This window comes from Rutidosis leptorrhynchoides, chromosome 6 (genome assembly GCF_046630445.1).
Source record: "Rutidosis leptorrhynchoides isolate AG116_Rl617_1_P2 chromosome 6, CSIRO_AGI_Rlap_v1, whole genome shotgun sequence".
Lineage (NCBI taxonomy): Eukaryota > Viridiplantae > Streptophyta > Magnoliopsida > Asterales > Asteraceae > Rutidosis > Rutidosis leptorrhynchoides.
The window spans coordinates 30,403,642-30,430,915 of record NC_092338.1 but is presented as its reverse complement, the minus strand read 5'-3'; the positions used below and the strand labels follow the sequence as shown (position 1 = coordinate 30,430,915).

Sequence of the window (27,274 nt, the reverse complement as noted above, 5' to 3'; positions counted from 1 at the left end):
ATGCCTGGAGGCTCGAACACGAGACAAAACTGCACTTACAAGGAGTTTATGGCTTGTAAGCCACTACCATTCAAGGGCACTGAAGGACCGGTGGGTTTAACCCATTGGATTGAGAAGATGGAGTCAGTGTTTAGTATTAGTAACTGTACTCAAGCTAACTGGGTAAAGTTTGCTACTTCCACAGTGGAAGGTAAAGCCTTGACCTGGTGGAATTCTATTGCTCGACCTATGGGTCTCAAGGCTGCTCATGTCATCCCTTGGGAAGACATCAAAACCCGTATGACTGCTGAGTATTGTCCCGATAATGAAGTTAAGAAGATGGAGGCAGAGTTATGGGATCTAAAGATTATTGGGACTGATCTTGCTACTTATACCAACTGCTATTTGGAATTGATTCTGCTGTGTCCGGGTATGCTCCCAACTGAAAGGAAGAAAATCGACCATTATGTTAAGGGTCTTTCTGAAAATATTCAAGCTAGTGTTCATGCTTCTAAACCCCAAACTTTGCAAGAGACCATTAATATGGCAAATGATCTCATGGATCAAATTACTCAACGCACTGTTGCTGAGGTGAAGGCTGGGGATAATAAGAGGAAATGGACTGGAAATTCTAACTCCCAGTCATCCAAAAAGCAGGAAGTTTCTGTGAAAGGATATCAAGGAAAAGCTCCTTATTGGTCAAGGTGTGAGAGGCATCATGAAGGAAGATGCACTGTGACGTGTGGGAAGTGCAAGAAAATAGGGCACCTGACCAAGAACTGCTGGTCAAAGACTACTGGTCTTGCAAATCCTCCTGCTGCTAATACTGGTACGGTGAAGACATGTTATGAGTGCGGTCAGAAGGGGCATTTTAGGAATGAGTGTCCAAATAAGAAAGGGCCAAAGAAAGGAAGAGGAAGATCATTCAATATCAATGCTCACGAGGCTCGTGAGGACCCCGACTTGGTTACTGGTACGTTTCTTCTAAACAATCACATTGTTTCAGTACTGTTTAATTGTGGTGCCAATAGAAGTTTCGTATCCATAGAAACTAGTTGCATGCTTGATAAAACCCATGTACCCATAGACACTAAGTACTGTATTGAACTGGTGAACGGTAAACTTATGAAGGCTAATAAAATCTACAAAGACTGTACCTTAGTTTTAGAAGGAAAACCATTTTTGGTAGACCTGATGCCTATTGAAATAAGAAGCTTTAACGTAGTAATAGGAATGGACTGGTTGTCTAAGAATAGAGCCGAAGTAGTGTGTTTCGAGAAGGTGATTCGTATACCCCTTGACAATGGGGAGAATTTGATGGTTTATGGGGATAAAACCGGCGTAAAACTTAACCTGATTTCGTGCATGAAGGCACAAAAGTATTTAAGGAAAGACTATCAAGCTATCCTAGTACATGTGAAAGAGATCGAGACCGAAGAAAAGCGAATTGAAGATGTACCAATCGTTAGAGAATTCCCGAACGTCTTTCTCGAAGAACTAACTGGTCTTCCACCTCATAGATCGGTAGAATTCCAAAAAGATCTCGTACCCGGAGCTGCACCAGTTGCACGGTCACCATATAGATTGGCACCATCGGAACTAAAAGAGTTGTCCAACCAATTGCAAGAATTGTTGGATAGAGGTTTCATCCGACCGAGCTCATCTCCGTGGGGAGCCCCTATTCTCTTTGTTAAAAAGAAGGATGGATCCCTGCGAATGTGTATCGACTATAGTGAGCTAAATAAGTTAACTATCAAGAACAGGTATCCACTACCGAGAATCGACGATTTATTCGACCAACTACAAGGGTCTTCTGTATACTCTATGATCGATTTGAGATCTGGTTATCACCAATTGAGGGTGAAGAATGAAGATATCTCCAAGACAGCATTTAGAACTCGCTATGGCCATTGTGAATTCCTAGTGATGCCATTCGGATTAACAAATGCTCCTACAGTATTCATGGACCTTATGATGTGACGACCCGGGAATTTTCGACTAAATTTAAACTTAATCTTTGTATGGTTACGATACGATAAACAAAGTCTGTAATGTTGAGTCTCGAAAAACTTTGAACTATGTTCATGTATACATTAGACCTTTGACTAATCCCGACGATTCACGAACAATTGTTTATAAATAATATATATATATATATATATATATATATATATATATATATATGTATATAGATGTAGGTATCTATAAAAAGTTGAAATTTTAAAATTTAAACATTTAAAAATAATTATGTAAAATAATTTACAAAATTATTATGTGTAATTTAAAATGAATCTATATATAAATATATGATTTTTATGTATAATTATGTTATATGTATATTGTAATATATATGAGATTAAATAATCAAAATATGTTATTATATATAGTGAAGAGTTGTTAAATATTACATAGTTAATAATACGTAATATAAACATTTGATATTCAATTATGTCACTTCATATAACATAAGTGTTACATAATTAATAAATTGTATTATTAATATATGAAATGTAATTACAAGTTTAATTATAATTGTCATTATTATTATTAATATTGATAAACGGTATTATCAAAAAGATTATTAAAAATTATTATATACATTTGAATTGTTATATTATTACTATTATTATTGTTATCTGTACTAATAACATTATTATTATATGTAGTAATAAAATTATGATCTTAATTATTTTTATGATATTATTATTATCACTTCTATTTCTATTGTTATTATATTATTACTCTTACTATCTTTTATAATATTGAGTGTAATATAAATACAATTATATAAAAGGATTAATTATGATATATAATTACTGAAATATATAAGAACATATATATACATATATATAAAGATATAACATAAAAATATATATCAGTTAAATAAGTAAAAGTAGCCATATATAATGCAGATATCGTGTAACTCTGTTCCTATCCCTATCAATTATTTTTTTTTCTGTTCTTTTCTTTCTTTACCCTCGTGATACTTGGTCGATTTAATTATCACTACAATACAATCTGTAATCAATCTGTTACTACTTCAAATATTAAAAATCATCTTTAAATGTATACAACCTTTTGAAATTTTGATCACAGATGAAGAAAACAATTTTTTTTTTAAGAAAACCGATGGTCCTCTGTATCACTCACTTTTTTGGCCAAAACTTCAATTCAAACGCGATTTAAAAATCTGGATATGCAGTTATGTTAGGGATGACCCGTTTTAACTATCTGTAATGAAATGTCCCGTTCTTATTGATTAAAAACGTTCCATATTAATTGATTTCGTTGCGAGGTTTTGACCTCTATATGAGACGTTTTTCAAAGACTGCATTCATTTTAAAACAAACCATAACCTTTATTTCATCAATAAAGGTTTAAAAATCTTTACGTAGATTATCAAATAATGATAATCTAAAATATCCTGTTTACACACGACCATTACATAATGGTTTACAATACAAATATGTTACAATAAAATAAGTTTCTTGAATGCAGTTTTTACACAATATCATACAAGCATGGACTCCAAATCTCGTCCTTATTTAAGTATACGACAGCGGAAGCTCTTAATAATCACCTGAGAATAAACATGCTTAAAACGTCAACAAAAATGTTGGTGAGTTATAGGTTTAACCTATATATATCAAATCGTAACAATAGACCACAAGATTTCATATTTCAATACACATCCCATACATAGAGATAAAAATCATTCATATGGTGAACACCTGGTAACCGACATTAACAAGATGCATATATAAGAATATCCCCATCATTCCGGGACACCCTTCGGATATGATATAAATTTCGAAGTACTAAAGCATCCGGTACTTTGGATGGGGTTTGTTAGGCCCAATAGATCTATCTTTAGGATTCGCGTCAATTAGGGTGTCTGTTCCCTAATTCTTAGATTACCAGACTTAATAAAAAGGGGCATATTCGATTTCGATAATTCAACCATAGAATGTAGTTTCACGTACTTGTGTCTATTTTGTAAATCATTTATAAAACCTGCATGTATTCTCATCCCAAAAATATTAGATTTTAAAAGTGGGACTATAACTCACTTTCACAGATTTTTACTTCGTCGGGAAGTAAGACTTGGTCACTGGTTGATTCACGAACCTATAACAATATATACATATATATCAAAGTATGTTCAAAATATAATTACAACACTTTTAATATATTTTGATGTTTTAAGTTTATTAAGTCAGCTGTCCTCGTTAGTAACCTACAACTAGTTGTCCACAGTTAGATGTACAGAAATAAATCGATAAATATTATCTTGAATCAATCCACGACCCAGTGTATACGTATCTCAGTATTGATCACAACTCAAACTATATATATTTTGGAATCAACCTCAACCCTGTATAGCTAACTCCAACATTCACATATAGAGTGTCTATGGTTGTTCCGAAATATATATAGATGTGTCGACATGATAGGTCAAAACATTGTATACGTGTCTATGGTATCTCAAGATTACATAATATACAATACAAGTTGATTAAGTTATGGTAGGAATAGATTTTTTTACCAATTTTCACGTAGCTAAAATGAGAAAAATTATCCAATCTTGTTTTACCCATAACTTCTTCATTTTAAATCCGTTTTGAGTGAATCAAATTGCTATGGTTTTATATTGAACTCTATTTTATGAATCTAAACAGAAAAAGTATAGGTTTATAGTCGGAAAAATAAGTTACAAGTTGTTTTTGTAAAGGTAGTCATTTCAGTCGAAAGAACGACGTCTAGATGACCATTTTAGAAAACATACTTCCACTTTGAGTTTAACCATAATTTTTGGATATAGTTTCATGTTCATAATAAAAATCATTTTCTCAGAATAACAACTTTTAAATCAAAGTTTATCATAGTTTTTAATTAACTAACCCAAAACAGCCCGCGGTGTTACTACGACGGCGTAAATCCGGTTTTACGGTGTTTTTCGTGTTTCCAGGTTTTAAATCATTAAGTTAGCATATCATATAGATATAGAACATGTGTTTAGTTGATTTTAAAAGTCAAGTTAGAAGGATTAACTTTTGTTTGCGAACAAGTTTAGAATTAACTAAACTATGTTCTAGTGATTACGAGTTTAAACCTTCGAATAAGATAGTTTTATATATATGAATCGAATGATGTTATGAACATCATTACTACCTCAAGTTTAGTAGGTAAACCTACTGGAAGTGACAAGAAATGATCTAGCTTCAAAGGATCTTGGATGGCTTGAAAGTTCTTGAAGTAGGATCATGACACAAAAACAAGTTCAAGTAAGATTTTTACTCGAATTAAGATAGTTTATAGTTATAGAAATTGAATCAAAGTTTGAATATGAATATTACCTTGAATAAGAAAGATAACCTACTGTATATAACAAAGGTTTCTTGATCTTAGATGATTACTTGGAATGGATTAGAAAGCTTGGAAGTAAATTAGTAAACTTGAAGGGATTTTTGAAGTGTTCTTGAAGTGTTCTTCCTATGATGATTATAGCTTGATTCTTGAAGTGATTTTTGATGAAGATGATGATTAACTACTGGAAAAATACGTTCATAATAGTGTGTGTGTGTTGAGAGAGAATTAGAAAGAGAATTGGAAGTGAAATGGAGTGAATGATGAGTGGTAATTGGTGAGTGGTGAGTGGGGTTAAAAGGAGTTCTAGTTAGTTGACTAGCTCATGGTAGAAGTTAAAATTGATTAGTCATACATGACATAATCAAGAGTGGAATCCCATACTAGTTCCTATTGGTATATACCCATAGTAAGTACATTTTGAAGCTGTGTATAATACGGGTAAGAATACGACTAGAATTCTTGATGAAAGAAAAGAATGGGAAAGTAACTGTAACCATTTTCGTTAAGTATGAGTGTTTTGATATATGTCTTGAAGTCTTCTAAAAGTATTTTAATACATCTAAATACACTACATGTATATACATTTTAACTGAGTCGTTAAGTCATCGTTAGTCGTTACATGTAAGTGTTGTTTTGAAACCTTTAAGTTAACGATCTCAATTAATGTTGTTAACCCATTGTTTATTATATCTAATGAGATGTTAAATTATTATATTATCATGATATTATGATATATTAATATATCTTAATATGATATATATACATTTAAATGTCGTTACAACGATAATCGTTACATATATGTCTCGTTTCGAAATCCTTAAGTTAGTAGTCTTGTTTATATGTATATAACTCATTGTTAATATACTTATGGAGATACTTACTTATCATAATCTTATGTTAACCATATGTATATCCATATATATATCGTCATGTCATTTTTACAAGTTTTAACGTTCGTGAATCGCCGGTCAACTTGGGTGGTCAATTGTCTATATGAAACATATTTCAATTAATCAAGTCTTAACAAGTTTGATTGCTTAACATGTTGGAAACATTTAATCATGTAAATATCAATCTCAATTAATATATATAAACATGGAAAAGTTCGGGTCACTACAGTACCTACCCGTTAAATAAATTTCGTCCCGAAATTTTAAGCTGTTGAAGGTGTTGACGAATCTTCTGGAAATAGATGCAGGTATTTCTTCTTCATCTGATCTTCATGCTCCCAGGTGAACTCGGGTCCTCTACGAGCATTCCATTGAACCTTAACAATTGGTATCTTGTTTTGCTTAAGTCTTTTAACCTCACGATCCATTATTTTGACGGGTTCTTCGATGAATTGGAGTTTTTCGTTGATTTGGATTTCATCTAACGGAATAGTCAGATCTTCTTTAGCAAAACATTTCTTCAAATTCGAGACGTGGAAAGTGTTATGTACAGCCGCGAGTTGTTGAGGTAACTCAAGTCGGTAAGCTACTGGTCCGACACGATCAATAATCTTGAATGGTCCAATATACCTTGGATTTAATTTCCCTCGTTTACCAAATCGAACAACGCCTTTCCAAGGTGCAACTTTAAGCATGACCATCTCTCCAATTTCAAATTCTATATCTTTTCTTTTAATGTCAGCGTAGCTCTTTTGTCGACTTTGGGCGGTTTTCAACCGTTGTTGAATTTGGATGATCTTCTCGGTAGTTTCTTGTATAATCTCCGGACCCGTAATCTGTCTATCCCCCACTTCACTCCAAAAAATCGGAGACCTGCACTTTCTACCATAAAGTGCTTCAAACGGCGCCATCTCAATGCTTGAATGGTAGCTGTTGTTGTAGGAAAATTCTGCTAACGGTAGATGTCGATCCCAACTGTTTCCGAAATCAATAACACATGCTCGTAACATGTCTTCAAGCGTTTGTATCATCCTTTCGCTCTGCCCATCAGTTTGTGGATGATAGGCAGTACTCATGTCTAGACGAGTTCCTAATGCTTGCTGTAATGTCTGCCAGAATCTTGAAATAAATCTGCCATCCCTATCAGAGATAATAGAGATTGGTATTCCATGTCTGGAGACGACTTCCTTCAAATACAGTCGTGCTAACTTCTCCATCTTGTCATCTTCTCTTATTGGCAGGAAGTGTGCTGATTTGGTGAGACGATCAACTATTACCCAAATAGTATCAAAACCACTTGCAGTCCTTGGCAATTTAGTGATGAAATCCATGGTAATGTTTTCCCATTTCCATTCCGGGATTTCGGGTTGTTGAAGTAGACCTGATGGTTTCTGATGCTCAGGTTTGACCTTAGAACACGTCAAACATTCTCCTACGTATTTAGCAACATCGACTTTCATACTCGGCCACCAAAAATGTTTCTTGAGATCCTTGTACATCTTCCCCGTTCCAGGATGTATTGAGTATCTGGTTTTATGAGCTTCTCTAAGTACCATTTCTCTCATATCTCCAAATTTTGGTACCCAAATCCTTTCAGCCCTATACCGGGTTCCGTCTTCCCGAATATTAAGATGCTTCTCCGATCCTTTGGGTATTTCATCCTTTAAATTTCCCTTTTGTAAAACTCCTTGTTGCGCCTCCTTTATTTGAGTAGTAAGGTTATTATGAATCATTATATTCATAGATTTTACTCGAATAGGTTCTCTGTCCTTCCTGCTCAAGGCATCGGCTACCACATTTGCCTTCCCCGGGTGGTAACGAATCTCAAAGTCGTAATCATTCAATAATTCAATCCACCTACGCTGCCTCATATTCAGTTGTTTCTGATTAAATATGTGTTGAAGACTTTTGTGGTCGGTATATATAATACTTTTGACCCCATATAAGTAGTGCCTCCAAGTCTTTAATGCAAAAACAACCGCATCTAATTCCAAATCATCCGTTGTATAATTTTGTTCGTGAATCTTCAATTGTCTAGACGCATAAGCAATCACCTTCGTTCGTTGCATTAATACACAACCGAGACCTTGCTTTGATGCGTCACAATAAATCACAAAATCATCATTCCCTTCAGGCAATGACAATATAGGTGCCGTAGTTAGCTTTTTCTTCAATAACTGAAACGCTTTCTCTTGTTCATCATTCCATTCAAATTTCTTCCCTTTATGCGTTAATGCAGTTAAGGGTTTTGCTATTCTGGAAAAGTCTTGGATGAAACTTCTGTAGTAACCAGCTAGTCTTAAAAACTGGCGTATGTGTTTTGGAGTTTTCGGGGTTTCCCACTTTTCAACAGTTTCTATCTTTGCCGGATCCACCTTAATACCTTTTTTGTTCACTATGTGACCGAGGAATTGAACTTCTTCCAACCAAAATGCACACTTTGAAAATTTAGCGTACAATTCTTCCTTTCTCAATACTTCTAACACCTTTCTCAAATGTTCACCGTGTTCTTGGTCATTCTTTGAGTAAATAAGTATGTCATCAATGAAAACAATGACAAACTTGTCAAGGTATGGTCCACACACTCGGTTCATAAGGTCCATGAACACAGCTGGAGCATTAGTTAAACCAAATGGCATGACCATAAACTCATAATGACCGTAACGTGTTCTGAAATCAGTCTTTGGAATATCATCTTCTTTCACCCGCATTTGATGATACCCGGAACGTAAGTCAATCTTTGAATAAACAGACGAGCCTTGTAGTTGATCAAATAAGTCGTCGATTCTCGGTAGTGGGTAGCGGTTCTTGATGGTAAGTTTGTTCAACTCTCGGTAGTCGATACACAACCTGAATGTACCATCTTTCTTCTTGACAAACAAAACAGGAGCTCCCCACGGTGATGTGCTTGGTCGAATGAAACCATGCTCTAAAAGTTCTTGTAATTGGCTTTGCAGTTCTTTCATCTAGCTGGGTGCGAGTCTGTAAGGAGCACGAGCTATTGGTGCAGCTCCTGGTACAAGATCTATTTGAAATTCAACGGATCGATGTGGGGGTAATCCCGGTAATTCTTTCGGAAATACATCGGGAAATTCTTTTGCAATGGGAATATCATTGATGCTCTTTTCTTCAGTTTGTACTTTCTCGACGTGTGCTAGAACAGCATAGCAACCTTTTCTTATTAGTTTTTGTGCCTTCAAATTACTAATAAGATGTAGCTTCATGTTGCCCTTTTCTCCGTACACCATTAAGGGTTTTCCTTTTTCTCGTATAATGCGAATTGCATTTTTGTAACAAACGATCTCTGCTTTCACTTCTTTCAACCAGTCCATACCGATTATCACATCAAAACTCCCTAACTCTACTGGTATCAAATCAATCTTAAATGTTTCGCTAACCAGTTTAATTTCTCGATTCCGACATATATTATCTGCTGAAATTAATTTACCATTTGCTAATTCGAGTAAAAATTTACTATCCAAAGGCGTCAATGGACAACTTAATTTAGCACAAAAATCTCTACTCATATAGCTTCTATCCGCACCCGAATCAAATAAAACGTAAGCAGATTTATTGTCAATAAGAAACGTACCCGTAACAAGCTCTGGGTCTTCCTGTGCCTCTGCCGCATTAATATTGAAAACTCTTCCGCGGCCTTGTCCATTCGTGTTCTCCTGGTTCGGGTAATTTCTAATAATGTGGCCCGGTTTTCCACATTTATAACAAACTACATTGGCATAACTTGCTCCGACACTACTTGCTCCGCCATTACTCGTTCCGACACCATTTGTTCCTTTCGTTCTATTAACCCCTGGTCCGTAGACCTCACACTTCGCTGCGCTATGACCATTTCTTTTACACTTGTTGCAAAATTTGGTGCAGAACCCCGAGTGATACTTTTCACACCTTTGGCATAGCTGCTTCTGATTGTTGTTGTTGTTGCGGTTATTATTGTTGTTGGGAGGATTGTTGTAGTTGCTGTTGTTGTTGTTGTTGTTGCTGCTGTTGTTGTTGTTGTTGTTGGGCCGTTTGTTGTAGTTGCGATTGATGTTGCGATTGTTGGGATAATTGTTGCGATTATTGTTGTAATTGCTGTTGTTGTTGTATTGGTAATTCTTATCACCGTTTTCCTCCCACTTTCTTTTGACTTGCTTCACATTGGCCTCTTCAGCAGTCTGTTCTTTAATTCTTTCTTCAATCTGGTTCACTAGTTTGTGAGCCATTCTACATGCCTGTTGTATGGAGGCGGGCTCATGTGAACTTATATCTTCTTGGATTCTTTCCGGTAATCCTTTCACAAACGCGTCGATCTTCTCTTCCTCATCTTCGAATGCTCTCGGACACAATAGGCATAATTCTGTGAATCGTCTTTCGTACGTGGTAATATCAAATCCTTGGGTTCGTAACCCTCTAAGTTCTATCTTGAGCTTATTGACCTCGGTTCTGGGACGGTACTTCTCATTCATCAAGTGCTTGAATGCTGACCACGGTAGTGCGTACGCATCGTCTTGTCCCACTTGCTCTAGATAGGTATTCCACCATGTTAACGCAGAACCTGTGAAGGTATGCGTAGCATACTTTACTTTGTCCTCTTCAGTACACTTACTTATGGCAAACACCGATTCGACCTTCTCGGTCCACCGTTTCAATCCGATCGGTCCTTCGGTTCCATCAAATTCCAAAAGTTTGCAGGCAGTGAATTCTTTGTAGGTGCATCCTACACGATTTCCTGTACTGCTAGATCCAAGGTTATTGTTGGTATGTAGCCAAGCCTGTACTGCGGCTATGTTTGAAGCTAGAAAAGTACGGAATTCCTCTTCATTCATGTTCACGGTGTGTCGAGTAGTCGGTGCCATTTCCTTCAAAATAGTCAAATGGAACAAGTTAATCATACAGAATATCAAGAGTAGTTAATAGTATTTCGTAGCATAATATGAACTCATTTATAAAAGCTTTTTCTTCATATTAGCGTTTTATAAGTTTAAATTCGGGTAGTACCTACCCGTTAAGTTCATACTTAGTAGCTAATATACAATTCAACTACTACAATTCTATATGAAAAACTGATTATAATAATATTTCGCGTTCAAACTTTTATACAATATTTTACAAACTTACAATACCGCTTATTTTACATAAAGCATGAAATATAGCACACAATAACTTTGATACAAGATAGTTGTGAAGATAATTCTAGCTAGTACACAAGTCGTTTAGCAAAGGCAATAAAGACACGTAATTCATACGTCCAGAAACAAGTCATACATTCTGGTTTTACTAGGACTACTTCCCATCCTTGGTCTTGTGGAACATAACCGTTATGGCCGTTGATAAGACAGCGTGTTGTAACGTCGTCAAAGGGACGAGGGTTACGTAATGTCCAACAGTCCCGTAACAATCTAAAAACCTCATTTCTTACCCCAATTACCGACTCCGTCACTTGTGGGAACGTTTTGTTTAATAGTTGTAGGCCGATGTTCTTGTTCTCACTTTGGTGAGAAGCGAACATTACTAATCCGTAAGCATAACATGCTTCTTTATGTTGCATGTTAGCCACTTTTTCTAAATCACGAAGTCCAATATTAGGATATATTGAGTCAAAATAATTTCTTAACCCATTGCGTAAAATAGCATTTGGGTTCCCCGCAATATATGCGTCAAAGTAAACACATCGTAACTTATGGATTTCCCAATGTGATATCCCCCATCTTTCGAACGAAAGCCTTTTATAAACCAAGGCATTCTTGGAACGTTCTTCGAATGTCTTACAAACTGATCTCGCCTTAAATAGTTGTGCCGAAGAATTCTGACCGACTCTAGACAAGATTTCATCAATCATGTCTCCGGGTAGGTCTCTTAAAATATTGGGTTGTCTATCCATTTTGTGTTTTTATACTGTAAAATAGACAAGAGTTAGATTCATAAAAAAATACTTATTAATACAAGCAATTTTTACATATATCATAAAGCATAAGCACACTATATTACATATATTACACCACACGAATACAACTATCTTATTCCGACTCGCTCGTTTCTTCTTGTTCGGTTTTGGTTCGTTTTGCCAAGTTTCTAGGGATATATGATGTTCCCCTAATACGAGCCGTCGTTGTCCACATTGGTTTAGAAAAACCTGGTGGTTTAGAGGTTCCCGGATCATTGTTACAACTTAAGGACTTCGGGGGTTGACGATACATATAAAGTTCATCGGGGTTGGAATTAGATTTCTCTATTTTTATGCCCTTTCCCTTATTATTTTCTTTTGCATTTTTAAATTCAGTTGGGGTAATTTCTATAACATCATCGGAATTCTCGTCAGAATCCGATTCATCGGAGAATTGGTAATCCTCCCAATATTTTGCTTCCTTAGCGGAAACACCATTGACCATAATTAACCTTGGTCGGTTGGTTGAAGATTTTCTTTTACTTAACCGTTTTATTATTTCCCCCACCGGTTCTATTTCTTCATCTGGTTCCGATTCTTCTTCCGGTTCCGATTCTTCTTCTGGTTCCGACTCTTCTTCCGGTTCCTCTTCGGGAACTTGTGAATCAGTCCACGAATCATTCCAATTTACATTTGACTCTTCATTATTATTAGGTGAGTCAATGGGACTTGTTCTAGAGGACATCTATCACATAATATCAAACGCGTTAAGAGATTAATATATCACATAATATTCACATGTTAAAAATATATAGTTTCCAACAAAATTTGTTAAGCAATCATTTTTCAAGTAAACACGGTCGAAGTCCAGACTCACTAATGCATCCTAACAAACTCGATAAGACACACTAATGCAAAATTCTGGTTCTCTAAGACCAATGCTCGGATACCAACTGAAATGTCCCGTTCTTATTGATTAAAAACGTTCCATATTAATTGATTTCGTTGCGAGGTTTTGACCTCTATATGAGACGTTTTTCAAAGACTGCATTCATTTTAAAACAAACCATAACCTTTATTTCATCAATAAAGGTTTAAAAAGCTTTACGTAGATTATCAAATAATGATAATCTAAAATATCCTGTTTACACACGACCATTACATAATGGTTTACAATACAAATATGTTACAACAAAATAAGTTTCTTGAATGCAGTTTTTACACAATATCATACAAGCATGGACTCCAAATCTCGTCCTTATTTAAGTATGCGACAGCGGAAGCTCTTAATAATCACCTGAGAATAAACATGCTTAAAACGTCAACAAAAATGTTGGTGAGTTATAGGTTTAACCTATATATATCAAATCGTAACAATAGACCACAAGATTTCATATTTCAATACACATCCCATACATAGAGATAAAAATCATTCATATGGTGAACACCTGGTAACCGACATTAATAAGATGCATATATAAGAATATCCCCATCATTCCAGGACACCCTTCGGATATGATATAAATTTCGAAGTACTAAAGCATCCGGTACTTTGGATGGGGTTTGTTAGGCCCAATAGATCTATCTTTAGGATTCGCGTCAATTAGGGTGTCTGTTCCCTAATTCTTAGATTACCAGACTTAATAAAAAGGGGCATATTCGATTTTGATAATTCAACCATAGAATGTAGTTTCACGTACTTGTGTCTATTCTGTAAATCATTTATAAAACCTGCATGTATTCTCATCCCAAAAATATTAGATTTTAAAAGTGGGACTATAACTCACTTTCACAGATTTTTACTTCGTCGGGAAGTAAGACTTTGCCACTGGTTGATTCACGAACCTATAACAATATATACATATATATCAAAGTATGTTCAAAATATATTTACAACACTTTTAATATATTTTGATGTTTTAAGTTTATTAAGTCAGCTGTCCTCGTTAGTAACCTACAACTAGTTGTCCACAGTTAGATGTACAGAAATAAATCGATAAATATTATCTTGAATCAATCCACGACCCAGTGTATACGTATCTCAGTATTGATCACAACTCAAACTATATATATTTTGGAATCAACCTCAACCCTGTATAGCTAACTCCAACATTCACATATAGAGTGTCTATGGTTGTTCCGAAATATATATAGATGTGTCGACATGATAGGTCAAAACATTGTATACGTGTCTATGGTATCTCAAGATTACATAATATACAATACAAGTTGATTAAGTTATGGTTGGAATAGATTTGTTACCAATTCTCACGTAGCTAAAATGAGAAAAATTATCCAATCTTGTTTTACCCATAACTTCTTCATTTTAAATCCGTTTTGAGTGAATCAAATTGCTATGGTTTCATATTGAACTCTATTTTATGAATCTAAACATAAAAAGTATAGGTTTATATTCGGAAAAATAAGTTACAAGTCGTTTTTGTAAAGGTAGTCATTTCAGTCGAAAGAACGACGTCTAGATGACCATTTTAGAAAACATACTTCCAATTTGAGTTTAACCATAATTTTTGGATATAGTTTCATGTTCATAATAAAAATCATTTTCTCAGAATAACAACTTTTAAATCAAAGTTTATCATAGTTTTTAATTAACTAACCCAAAACAGCCCGCGGTGTTACTACGACGGCGTAAATCCGGTTTTACGGTGTTTTTCGTGTTTCCAGGTTTTAAATCATTAAGTTAGCATATCATATAGATATAGAACATGTGTTTAGTTGATTTTAAAAGTCAAGTTAGAAGGATTAACTTTTGTTTGCGAACAAGTTTAGAATTAACTAAACTATGTTCTGGTGATTACGAGTTTAAACCTTCGAATAAGATAGTTTTATATATATGAATCGAATAATGTTATGAACATCATTACTAACTCAAGTTTAGTAGGTAAACCTACTGGAAGTGACAAGAAATGATCTAGCTTCAAAGGATCTTGGATGGCTTGAAAGTTCTTGAAGTAGGATCATGACACAAAAACAAGTTCAAGTAAGATTTTTACTCGAATTAAGATAGTTTATAGTTATAGAAATTGAATCAAAGTTTGAATATGAATATTACCTTGAATAATAAAGATAACCTACTGTATATAACAAAGGTTTCTTGATCTTAGATGATTACTTGGAATGGATTAGAAAGCTTGGAAGTAAATTAGTAAACTTGAAGGGATTTTTGAAGTGTTCTTGAAGTGTTCTTCCTATGATGATTATAGCTTGATTCTTGAAGTGATTTTTGATGAAGATGATGATTAACTACTGGAAAAATACGTTCATAATAGTGTGTGTGTGTTGAGAGAGAATTAGAAAGAGAATTGGAAGTGAAATGGAGTGAATGATGAATGGTAATTGGTGAGTGGTGAGTGGGGTTAAAAGGAGTTCTAGTTAGTTGACTAGCTCATGGTAGAAGTTAAAATTGATTAGTCATACATGACATAATCAAGAGTGGAATCCCATGCTAGTTCCTATTGGTATATACCCATAGTAAGTACGTTTTGAAGCTGTGTATAATACGGGTAAGAATACGACTAGAATTCTTGATGAAAGAAAAGAATGGGAAAGTAACTGTAACCATTTTTGTTAAGTATGAGTGTTTTGATATATGTCTTGAAGTCTTCCAAAAGTATTTTAATACATCTAAATACACTACATGTATATACATTTTAACTGAGTCGTTAAGTCATCGTTAGTCGTTACATGTAAGTGTTGTTTTGAAACCTTTAAGTTAACGATCTCAATTAATGTTGTTAACCCATTGTTTATTATATCTAATGAGATGTTAAATTATTATATTATCATGATATTATGATATATTAATATATCTTAATATGATATATATACATTTAAATGTCGTTACAACGATAATCGTTACATATATGTCTCGTTTCGAAATCCTTAAGTTAGTAGTCTTGTTTATATGTATATAACTCATTGTTAATATACTTATAGAGATACTTACTTATCATAATCTCATGTTAACCATATGTATATCCATATATATATCGTCATGTCGTTTTTACAAGTTTTAACGTTCGTGAATCGCCGGTCAACTTGGGTGGTCAATTGTCTATATGAAACATATTTCAATTAATCAAGTCTTAACAAGTTTGATTGCTTATCATGTTAGAAACATTTAATCATGTAAATATCAATCTCAATTAATATATATAAACATGGAAAAGTTCGGGTCACTACATGTAAGTTTTCGATTTCTAATTCATTCTAAATATTCTGAATTTCGAGGTCAAACTATAAACAGAAAAAAGTCAACTAAATTGTTCATCGTAAAATTCGAATTCCGTTTGATGTTTCAGATTCAATTATGTATTCAAAAAGTTTCCTGTAATCATTTACAGTATATTTCATGTTTTAATTATAACCTAAAACTATCTAAAATTAAAAATCCAATTTAGAGTTTATAGTGTTCTTGGTTCAAAAATCAAAAACTGGAATTTGAATTCGATTGCAAAAAGTAATAATGTAGTTGTGTTAGGAATCATTCATGTAAACTATATGCAAAATATCAAATTCCAATTCACCTTAACGAACTCGAATTTTTAAGTCAAAGTTTTTAAATCCAAAAGTCAAACATTTGTTCTTGAACGAATTCGAATTAATTGTTATGATTTAAGTTAAATAAACGTTTCCAATAGCTTCTATAGATGATTTAAAATGAGTTTCATGTTGTAACAATTGTCTAACTCTCTATAAAATACGAAATCCGAAATTTTTTTTTTATTAAAGGCCTGCGTCGAACAGCACTCTGTGTTTATATTTTTTTCATTTTTTTTCAATTAAGATAATTACTGGATACTTATATTGGTGTTATTACTGTGATGTAATTTTTTTTTTTGTGAATTACAAACTCACGGTAGTTATAAATTTTTTTTTTTCAAGGAGAGGAGATGAACTAACATAAAAACGGTATATATATTTTTTTTCTTTGCATAGAATTCCAGATAACAGGATACAGAGTAATGGTCATGGGTGTTATGGGTTTTTGAGAGGTCATGGGTTCGAGTCCCGGCAGCAGCGTTCTTTTTTCTGGACTTCTCATTAAAGGTTGTAAACCTTTATTATTTTTTATTATTTTTTTACTATTATTATTATTATTATTATTATTATTATTATTATTATTATTATTATTATTATTATTATTATTATTATTATTATTATTATTATTATTATTATTATTATTATTATTATTATTATTATTTGTATTTGTATTATTGTTATTATTATTATCAATTTTTGTTATTATTAGTTGTTATCATTATTAATACTAGTAATAGGTATATTAGAATAATTAAAAGTAATATTATTATGGTTGTTACTAAATATAATTATTATTATTATTAACATAAATAGGAACGTTATTGTTATTATTATGTGTATTAGTAACTAAATAATATAAAAACTATCATAATTTTTTTAAAATGTACTTAATACATATATTATAATTATATTAATATTTTACATAACTATATATATAACACCTATTAATATTAATTATATAAATACGTACATATAATGAACTATTAATTTCTAATATAACACTAAACAATTATATATATAAAAATATATAACTATATAAGTATTAATCATTATGAACATATATATATACACACAAATTAAACATTCATAATATATAAATTAAAGATATAATAAATATATATATATTGTTCGACTACAATTATGTATATTAATAAATATACAAATATTATAGGTTCGTGAATCCGAGGACAACCCTGCATTTGTTCAAATGTCGTCATATGTATTTTTACTACAAAATACAGTACTGTGAGATTCATTATTCCCTTTTTATATATATTTTTGGGCTGAGAATACATGCAATGTTTTAATAACTATTTTACAATATTTATATGCGTGAGTTTCATTTGCTCCCTTTTTAAATGCTTTTGCAATATATATTTTTGGGACTGAGAATACATGCACTGCTTTTATAAATGCTTTATGAAATAGACACAAGTAATTGAAACTACATTATATGGTTGAATTATCGAAATCGAATATGCCCTTTTTATTAAGTCTGGTAATCTAAGAATTAGGGAACAGACACCCTAATTGACGCGAACTCTAAAGATAGATCTATCGGGCCCAACAAGCCCCATCCAAAGTACCGGATGCTTTAGTACTTCGAAATTTATATCATGTCCGAAGGAGTATCCCAGAATGATGGGGATATTCTTATATGCATATTGTGAATGTCGGTTACCAGGTGTTCAATCCATATGAATGATATTTTTGTCTCTATGCATGGGACGTATGTTTATGAGAATTGGAAATATGAAATCTTGTGGTCTATTAAAACTGTGAAATGATTATTCATGTTAAACTAATGAACTCACCAACCCTTTGGTTGACACTTTATAGCATGTTTATTCTCATGTATGAAAGAAGTCTTCCGCTGTGAAATTGCTCATTTTAAAGATATTACTTGGAGTCATTCATGACATATTTCAAAAGACGTTGCATTCGAGTCGTTGAGTTCATCAAGATTATTATTAAGTCAATTATAGTTAGATATGTTATAAAATGGTATGCACGCCATCAACTTTCGATGTAATGAAAGATTGTCTTGTCAAAAACGAATGCAATGTTTGTAAAATGTATCATATAGAGGTCAAGTATCTCGCGATGTAATCAACTGTTGTGAATCGTTTATAATCGATATGGACTTCGTCCGGATGGATTAGGACGGGTCATCACAGTTGGTATCAGAGCGGTGGTCTTAGCGAACTAGGTCTTGCATTAGTGTGTCTAACTGATAGTTGTTTAGATGCATTAGTGAGTCTGGACTTCGACCGTGTCTGCATGTCAAAAGTTTTGCTTATCAATTCTAGTCGGAAATCATCTGTTTATCATCCTTAGGAAATTACCTGCTTATCATTCTTATTCTAGACATGTCTTACTGCCTCTATTGCATAGACAGTGTATAGATAAATTCACATCTTAACGTATCTGTTATTGTTACTTTTGCCTAACAGCTTCCGTAGATTCTTCCGTAACTTATGGTATTTTAGTATTATATATGCATATGTAAATTATGTATTGCAGGGTACTAATCTACATCATATAATCTATTTCTTATCGAAAATCCTTCATCTGATCGTACGAGATGAATCCCTCAACCAGTTCGAGTCCCTCAGATTTCGATAGCTATCCCGATAGTTATCTCGACAGCTATTCCGACATGGATATTTACCTAAGCTCCGAAAGCGGTGTCACCAGAATGAATCAATCAATCAGCTATCCCCAATTCATCTGATGGGTTCGTAGTCGACTTGACCAATGGAGACGCGAAGAAGGCTATCCCTTCCACTAACCGAATTCACCTCTTGACGAAGAACCCGAAGCATTTACCAGTGAACTAGTCTGAAACACCATTTTCACCCTCATTTCCTGAATAACTCACTATGATTATATTCTATCTAAAATTCTAAACCTCATTCATTCGCTCGTCCGAACCAACAATCATCCCGGCGTAATAGAAGAAGTCAATGAGCTTTGCGCTCGAGTAGTGGCTTTGGAAAATAGGGTGCAAAACGTACCAGCTTCAACAACATCACCGGCACCAACAGTATCACCAATATCAACACCAGTACCACCAACAACCCAAGTTTCAACATCACATACCTCAACATCGCAAACTATACCTCGAGCATAATTTTCGTTCTACATCTTGTCCTACATCGATTATCTTCGTTCTACGTATCGTTCTACATCCTTGATCTTCGTTCGACATGACGATTATGTAATCTCTAATGTTTTAGAGATTATGTATTCTTATTCTAATGGTAAAGCAAATGAGATTAATATCATATTGACCCATTAAATCCATGATTACATCTGAAGAAAATATATATGTATATATATTTTCACAAAGATTGTAATTGAAAATTTTTTTGTACAAACTATTAATGATGAAAATATTTTAACGGGTAGGTAATACCCGAGGAATATTTAGATTTCACATTAATAAGTTATACTGTACATTCTTCGAATCTGATTCAACAGTCATTTACTATTTTACTTACAACCACCGATATACGTATCCGTTCACCGCAGAATAACCATTTTATTCAATTTCATATACGGATTTTGACCTATCAGAATCCAACAAGTGGCATAATGAAGAAAACATATGACAAAATAAAATTTGTTAGAAACAGACTAATTAACTATGAGAAATTGTGTTATGAATTCACGCTAAGTGTTCCTAGCTAATTGTTCCTAGCTAACTGATTACATTTTATTTATCGCAATTTACATTCACGCAATTTACATTCTCGCAATTTTATTTATAGTCATTTAATTTCTGTTATTTATTTTACGCATTTTATTTATCGCCATTTAATTTCTGTATTTATTTTACTCACTTTAAATATCGGGACACGTATACAAGGTTTTGACATATCATATCGACGCATTTATATATATTATTTGGAATCACCATAGACACTCTATATGCAGTAATGATCGAGTTCTCTATACAGGGTTGAGGTTGATTCTACAATAATATATATAGTTTGAGTTGTGATCGAGTCTGAGACGTATACGGGTCACGACACGTATTAATTAATTCGAATATTATATATTAAACTATATATGAATTATTGGACTGTCAACTGTGGACTATCGAATGTGGACTAATAACATTGGACAATTAAAATGAATTAAAATATTGATTATAACATATGAAACTAAATAATTCTTCAAATTGCCACTTGATTTCGTCTTAAACATCATTTGTATCTTCACGATTACATTCTGCGTTCAAACCTTTCATGATTCTTAAAAACACCTCAATCGAGAGGATGAACAAACCACACTTCATTTACGGGAGAAAAGATTGATGCATATAGCTATGCACCTGAAAACACTCGGAACCTGAGTAAACGTTTAACGCGTAGCTATGCTAATTCCTTTAGCGTTATTATTACCGAAAATAACTTTGCATCTGCTGTTCGAGATAGCCAATTTTGTCACAGCTTCAACAAGACAACTTCGACTTTTCGCATGAAACAACCTTATTATAACGTTGATATATACGCGTGCTCTTTTATTGTTACCAGGGAACCTTTCATATTCCACCATATTACCATCAGCGTTTAATCATCTAAAAACACAATTTTCCTGAAACCACCTCGAATTAATAACCGATGATTCAGATATCATAGCATTAAATGCAGAGGAAACAGAAAAATGGTAGATGGTCTAAACGACCAAAAGTTTGATGATAAAGAAAGGAGTGTTAGGAACGCTCGATAGAAAATTGGGTATTGAAAAACAGATTGAGCTACCCATGAAGGGGACCAAGGACAAATACAAGGAACAAACCCTATATTCAAAGGATTCAGGTAATTCTGGATCCGTTGAAATCTTTAGAGAATATTTTGCTCCGAAGTCATGTTAAAATCTTGCGGAAAATCTTTCTCCATCAACCATCGAACTTAGAAATTCCAAAATATCATCATCAATATCTTCGATATTTCTGAGGATATTTTCATAAATATTCTCGTTCAAAATTATATACCTCCTCGTGCTTCCTGTGTATCATTATATTGGAAACATTCAATAGAAAATTTAGTACCGAAAAGCAGATTATGCGAAACTAGGAAGAAAGCCGTAGACAAATCACAAAGAATAAGTTTGACTTCAAAGAATCCAAATGATTCAATGTCTGCTAAAGTCTTTAGTGAATATCTTGATCCAAACTCTAAACCCTTGCAGATAATAGTTTCTATCATCCTCTAATCTTAGATATTCCTAGATATTATCGTATCTTTCATTATAAATATCCTCCATATTTCTGGAGATATTTTTATAACTATTCTTATCTAAAATCATTAATCTCTTCGTGCTATCAGTATTACATCATATAGAAACTGTTAGTTTCTATATTCTGTAAACTTTCGAGCTTAAAATATGAATGTTATTGAAGTAATGTTGGGAACTGATGCATGAGTTATTATAATAGAATGGCACTTGATCAACGTGATTATATTACAGTAAGTCATGCTGAGTTTCTAATGGAACGTGATGATTCACAGTACCATCATTATGTGTCATGTTACACGGCTCTTACATTTTATCTGATATTTAAACATATCAAGAACATATTTTCTTGATAGTTCTATCTTTCCCGGATATTCTGGTAATTTGACGAATCAAGATCGTGTTATTACCATTTCTTTCTTAGAACATTAACTATGTTCATTTCGAAATTCATATCTATGAATTCTGGACCGTTGCTCGCTTTAATAGAGGTCGAGAAGATAATAAAAAGGCAAAGAGATCCAACATATAAGAGAAAATATAAAGCCCAATGGCAAACACCGAAATTACAAACCGTGGATATCAGTACGTATAGCAATATAAAGACACGGGAGGATTATAAATACAATAATCCCTAGAGCATAATAGAAATAAACAGATTCTTCAGGTGGGAGTTGGAAAAGAAGAACGATCATTGCGATAGTTAGAATAAGAACAAGGATCAGAACAGGGTTAAGAATTTTCATAAACCTTTTGAATTTGGGAATTGAGTATAGAAGTGGTGGAAACAAATGGAACGGAAAAGGTAAATTTATAAAGGAAATATCAGACGTAGTAATCGGGGCAGATCACCGTATTTAATTAAAAAGATCTTAAATTCCATAAATCCCGAAGAATTAGATCTTATAGATTTCCAAAGATTTTCTTTAAATCCCTTGAATTCCAGAATTCAACCTTGTTTACGTCAAAAGCTAAGGAAAATCTTATTTTCTTCAATTCACTCTTTTACGATAGCTTCATTCGAATTCTTAGAATAATCGAATTATTTTAACATTATTATTCAATGCTGATAAACCTCTAATTATCAACTCATATTCATCATGAAAATATTTTTATTGTTAACCATGACCATCTCACTCAAATTTCAGGACGAAATTTCTTTAACGGGTAGGTACTGTGACGACCCGGGAATTTTCGACTAAATTTAAACTTAATCTTTGTATGGTTACTATACGATAAACAAAGTCTGTAATGTTGAGTCTCAAAAAACTTTGAACTATGTTCATGTATACATTAGACCTTTGACTAATCCCGACGATTCACGAACAATTGTTTATAAATAATATATATATATATATATATATATATATATATATATATATATATATATAGATATAGATGTAGGTATCTATAAAAAGTTGAAATTTTAAAATTTAAACATTTAAAAATAATTATGTAAAATAATTTACAAAATTATTATGTGTAATTTAAAATGAATCTATATATAAATATATGATTTTTATGTATAATTATGTTATATGTATATTGTAATATATATGAGATTAAATAATCAAAATACGTTATTATATATAGTGAAGAGTTGTTAAATATTACATAGTTAATAATACGTAATATAAACATTTGATATTCAATTATGTCACTTCATATAACATAAGTGTTACATAATTAATAAATTGTATTATTAATATATGAAATGTAATTACAAGTTTAATTATAATTGTCATTATTATTATTAATATTGATAAACGGTATTATCAAAAAGATTATTAAAAATTATTATATACATTTGAATTGTTATATTATTACTATTATTATTGTTATCTGTACTAATAACATTATTATTATATGTAGTAATAAAATTATGATCTTAATTATTTTTATGATATTATTATTATTACTTCTATTTCTATTGTTATTATATTATTACTCTTACTATCTTTTATAATATTGAGTGTAATATAAATACAATTATATAAAAGGATTAATTATGATATATAATTACTGAAATATATAAGAACATATATATACATATATATATAAAGATATAACATAAAAATATATATCAGTTAAATAAGTAAAAGTAGCCATATATAATGCAGATATCGTGTAACTCTGTTCCTATCCCTATCATTTATTTATTTTTTTCTGTTCTTTTATTTCTTTACCCTCGTGATACTTGGTAGATTTAATTATCACTACAATACAATCTGCAATCAATCTGTTACTACTTCAAATATTAAAAATCATCTTTAAATGTATACAACCTTTTGAAATTTTGATCACAGATGAAGAAAACAAATTTTTTTATTTAAGAAAACCGATGGTCCTCTGTATCACTCACTTTTTTGGCCAAAACTTCAATTCAAATGCGATTTAAAAATCTGGATATGCAGTTATGTTAGGGATGATCCGTTTTAACTATCTGTAAGTTTTCGATTTCCAATTCATTCTAAATATTCTGAATTTCGAGGTCAAACTATAAACAGAAAAAGTCAACTAAATTGTTCATCGTAAAATTTGAATTCCGTTTGATGTTTCAGATTCAATTGTGTATTCAAAAATTTTCCTGTAATCATTTACAGTATATTTCATGTTTTAATTATAACCTAAAACTATCTAAAATTAAAAATCCAATTTAGAGTTTATAGTGTTCTTGGTTCAAAAATCAAAAACTGGAATTTGAATTCGATTGCAAAAAGTAATAATGTAGTTGTGTTAGGAATCATTCATGTAAACTATATGCAAAATATCAAATTCCAATTCACCTTAACGAACTCGAATTTTTAAGTCAAAGTTTTTAAATCCAAAAGTCAAACATTTGTTCTTGAACGTATTCGAATTAATTGTTATGATTTAAGTTAAATAAACATTTCCAATAGCTTCTATAGATGATTTAAAATGAGTTTCATGTTGTAACAATTGTCTAACTCTCTATAAAATACGAAATCCGAAAATTTTTTTTATTAAAGGCCTGCGTCGAACAGCACTCTGTGTTTATATTTTTTTTATTTTTTTTTCAATTAAGATAATTACTGGATACTTATATTGTTGTTATTACTGTGATGTAATTTTTTTTTTGTGAATTACAAATTCACGGTAGTTAAAAAAATTTTTTTTCAAGGAGAGGAGATGAACTAACATAAAAACAGTATATATATTTTTTTTCTTTGCATAGAATTCCAGATAAAAGGATACAGAGTAATGGTCATGGGTGTTATGGGTTTTCGAGAGGTCATGGGTTCGAGTCCCGGCAGCAGCGTTCTTTTTTCTTGACTTCTCATTAAAGGTTGTAAACCTTTATCTTTTTTTTTTTTTTTTACTATTATTATTATTATTATTATTATTATTATTATTATTATTATTATTATTATTATTATTATTTGTATTTGTATTATTATTATTATTATCAATTTTTGTTATTATTAGTTGTTATCATTATTAATACTAGTAATAGGTATATTAGAATAATTAAAAGTAATATTATTATGGTTGTTACTAAATATAACTATTATTATTATTAACATAAATAGGAACGTTATTGTTATTATTATGTGTATTAGTAACTAAATAATATAAAAACTATCATAATTTTTTTAAAATGTACTTAATACATATATTATAATTATATTAATATTTTACATAACTATATATATAAAACCTATTAATATTAATTATATAAATACGTACATATAATGAACTATTAATTTCTAATATAACACTAAACAATTATATATATATAAATATATAACTATATAAGTATTAATCATTATGAACATATATATATACACACAAATTAAACATTCATAATATATAAATTAAAGATATAATAAATATATATATATTGTTCGACTACAATTATGTATATTAATAAATATACAAATGTTATAGGTTCGTGAATCCGAGGATAACCCTGCATTTGTTCAAATGTCATCATATGTATTTTTACTACAAAATACAGTACTGTGAGATTCATTATTCCCTTTTTATATATATTTTTGGGCTGAGAATACATGCAATGTTTTAATAACTATTTTACAATATTTATATGCGTGAGTTTCATTTGCTCCCCTTTTAAATGCTTTTGCAATATATATTTTTGGGACTGAGAATACATGCGCTGCTTTTATAAATGCTTTACGAAGTAGACACAAGTAATTGAAACTACATTATATGGTTGAATTATCGAAATCGAATATGCCCTTTTTATTAAGTCTGGTAATCTAAGAATTAGGGAACAGACACCCTAATTGATGCGAACTCTAAAGATAGATCTATCGGGCCCAACAAGCCCCATCCAAAGTACCGGATGCTTTAGTACTTCGAAATTTATATCATGTCCTAAGGAGGATCCTGGAATGATGGGGATATTCTTATATGCATATTGTGAATGTCGGTTACCAGGTGTTCAATCCATATGAATGATATTTTTGTCTCTATGCATGGGACGTATGTTTATGAGAATTGGAAATATGAAATATTGTGGTCTATTAAAACTATGAAATGATTATTCATGTTAAACTAATGAACTCACCAACCCTTTGGTTGACACTTTATAGCATGTTTATTCTCAGGTATGAAAGAAGTCTTCCGCTGTGAAATTGCTCATTTTAAAGATATTACTTGGAGTCAATCATGATATATTTCAAAAGACGTTGCATTTGAGTCGTTGAGTTCATCAAGATTATTATTAAGTCAATTATAGTTAGATATGTTATAAAATAGTATGCACGCTGTCAACTTTCGATGTAATGAAAGATTGTCTTGTCAAAAACGAATGCAAAGTTTGTAAAATGTATCATATAGAGGTCAAGTATCTCGCGATGTAATCAACTGTTGTGAATCGTTTATAATCGATATGGACTTCGTCTGGATGGATTAGGACGGGTCATCACATATGAATCGTGTATGCAAGCCCTATCTGGACAAGTTTGTGACCGTGTTCATCGATGAAATCTTGGTATACTCGAAGAGTAAAGCAGAACATGAGCAACACCTGAGGTTACTTTTGGAACTACTCGAGAAGGAACAATTGTACGCGAAGTTTTCGAAGTGCGAGTTTTGGCTATCGAAGGTACAATTCCTTAGTCACGTAGTTAGTAGCCAAGGGATACAAGTGGATCCAGCGAAGATTGACTCTATTAGAAACTGGGAAGCACCTAAGACGCCAACCCAAGTACGACAATTCTTAGGTCTTGCCGGTTATTACAGGAGATTCATTGAAGGTTTCTCCAAGATTGCACGATCATTGACTGCCTTGACTCATAAGGGCAAGAAATATGAGTGGTCTGATGTGCATGAAGCTGCTTTCCAACTTCTGAAATAG

General features: G+C 32.2%; 1 protein-coding gene across 1 annotated transcript; it reads left to right on the top strand.

Moving 5' to 3' along the window:
- LOC139853521 (uncharacterized) lies at positions 1-27,274 on the top strand. The gene is made up of 2 exons (XM_071842912.1): positions 1-1,646; positions 27,160-27,274. Exons 1-2 carry the CDS (start codon positions 1-3, stop codon positions 27,272-27,274), a joined length of 1,761 nt encoding a protein of 586 aa, XP_071699013.1.

Excerpts from the sequence above, each read along its gene's own strand:
- LOC139853521 (XM_071842912.1), top strand. The coding sequence starts at position 1 with ATGCCTGGAGGCTCGAACACGAGACAAAACTGCACTTACAAGGAGTTT. Across the intron at positions 1,647-27,159 it reads ATCCGACCGAGCTCATCTCC|GAGATTCATTGAAGGTTTCT; the intron begins GTGGGGAGCCCC and ends CGGTTATTACAG.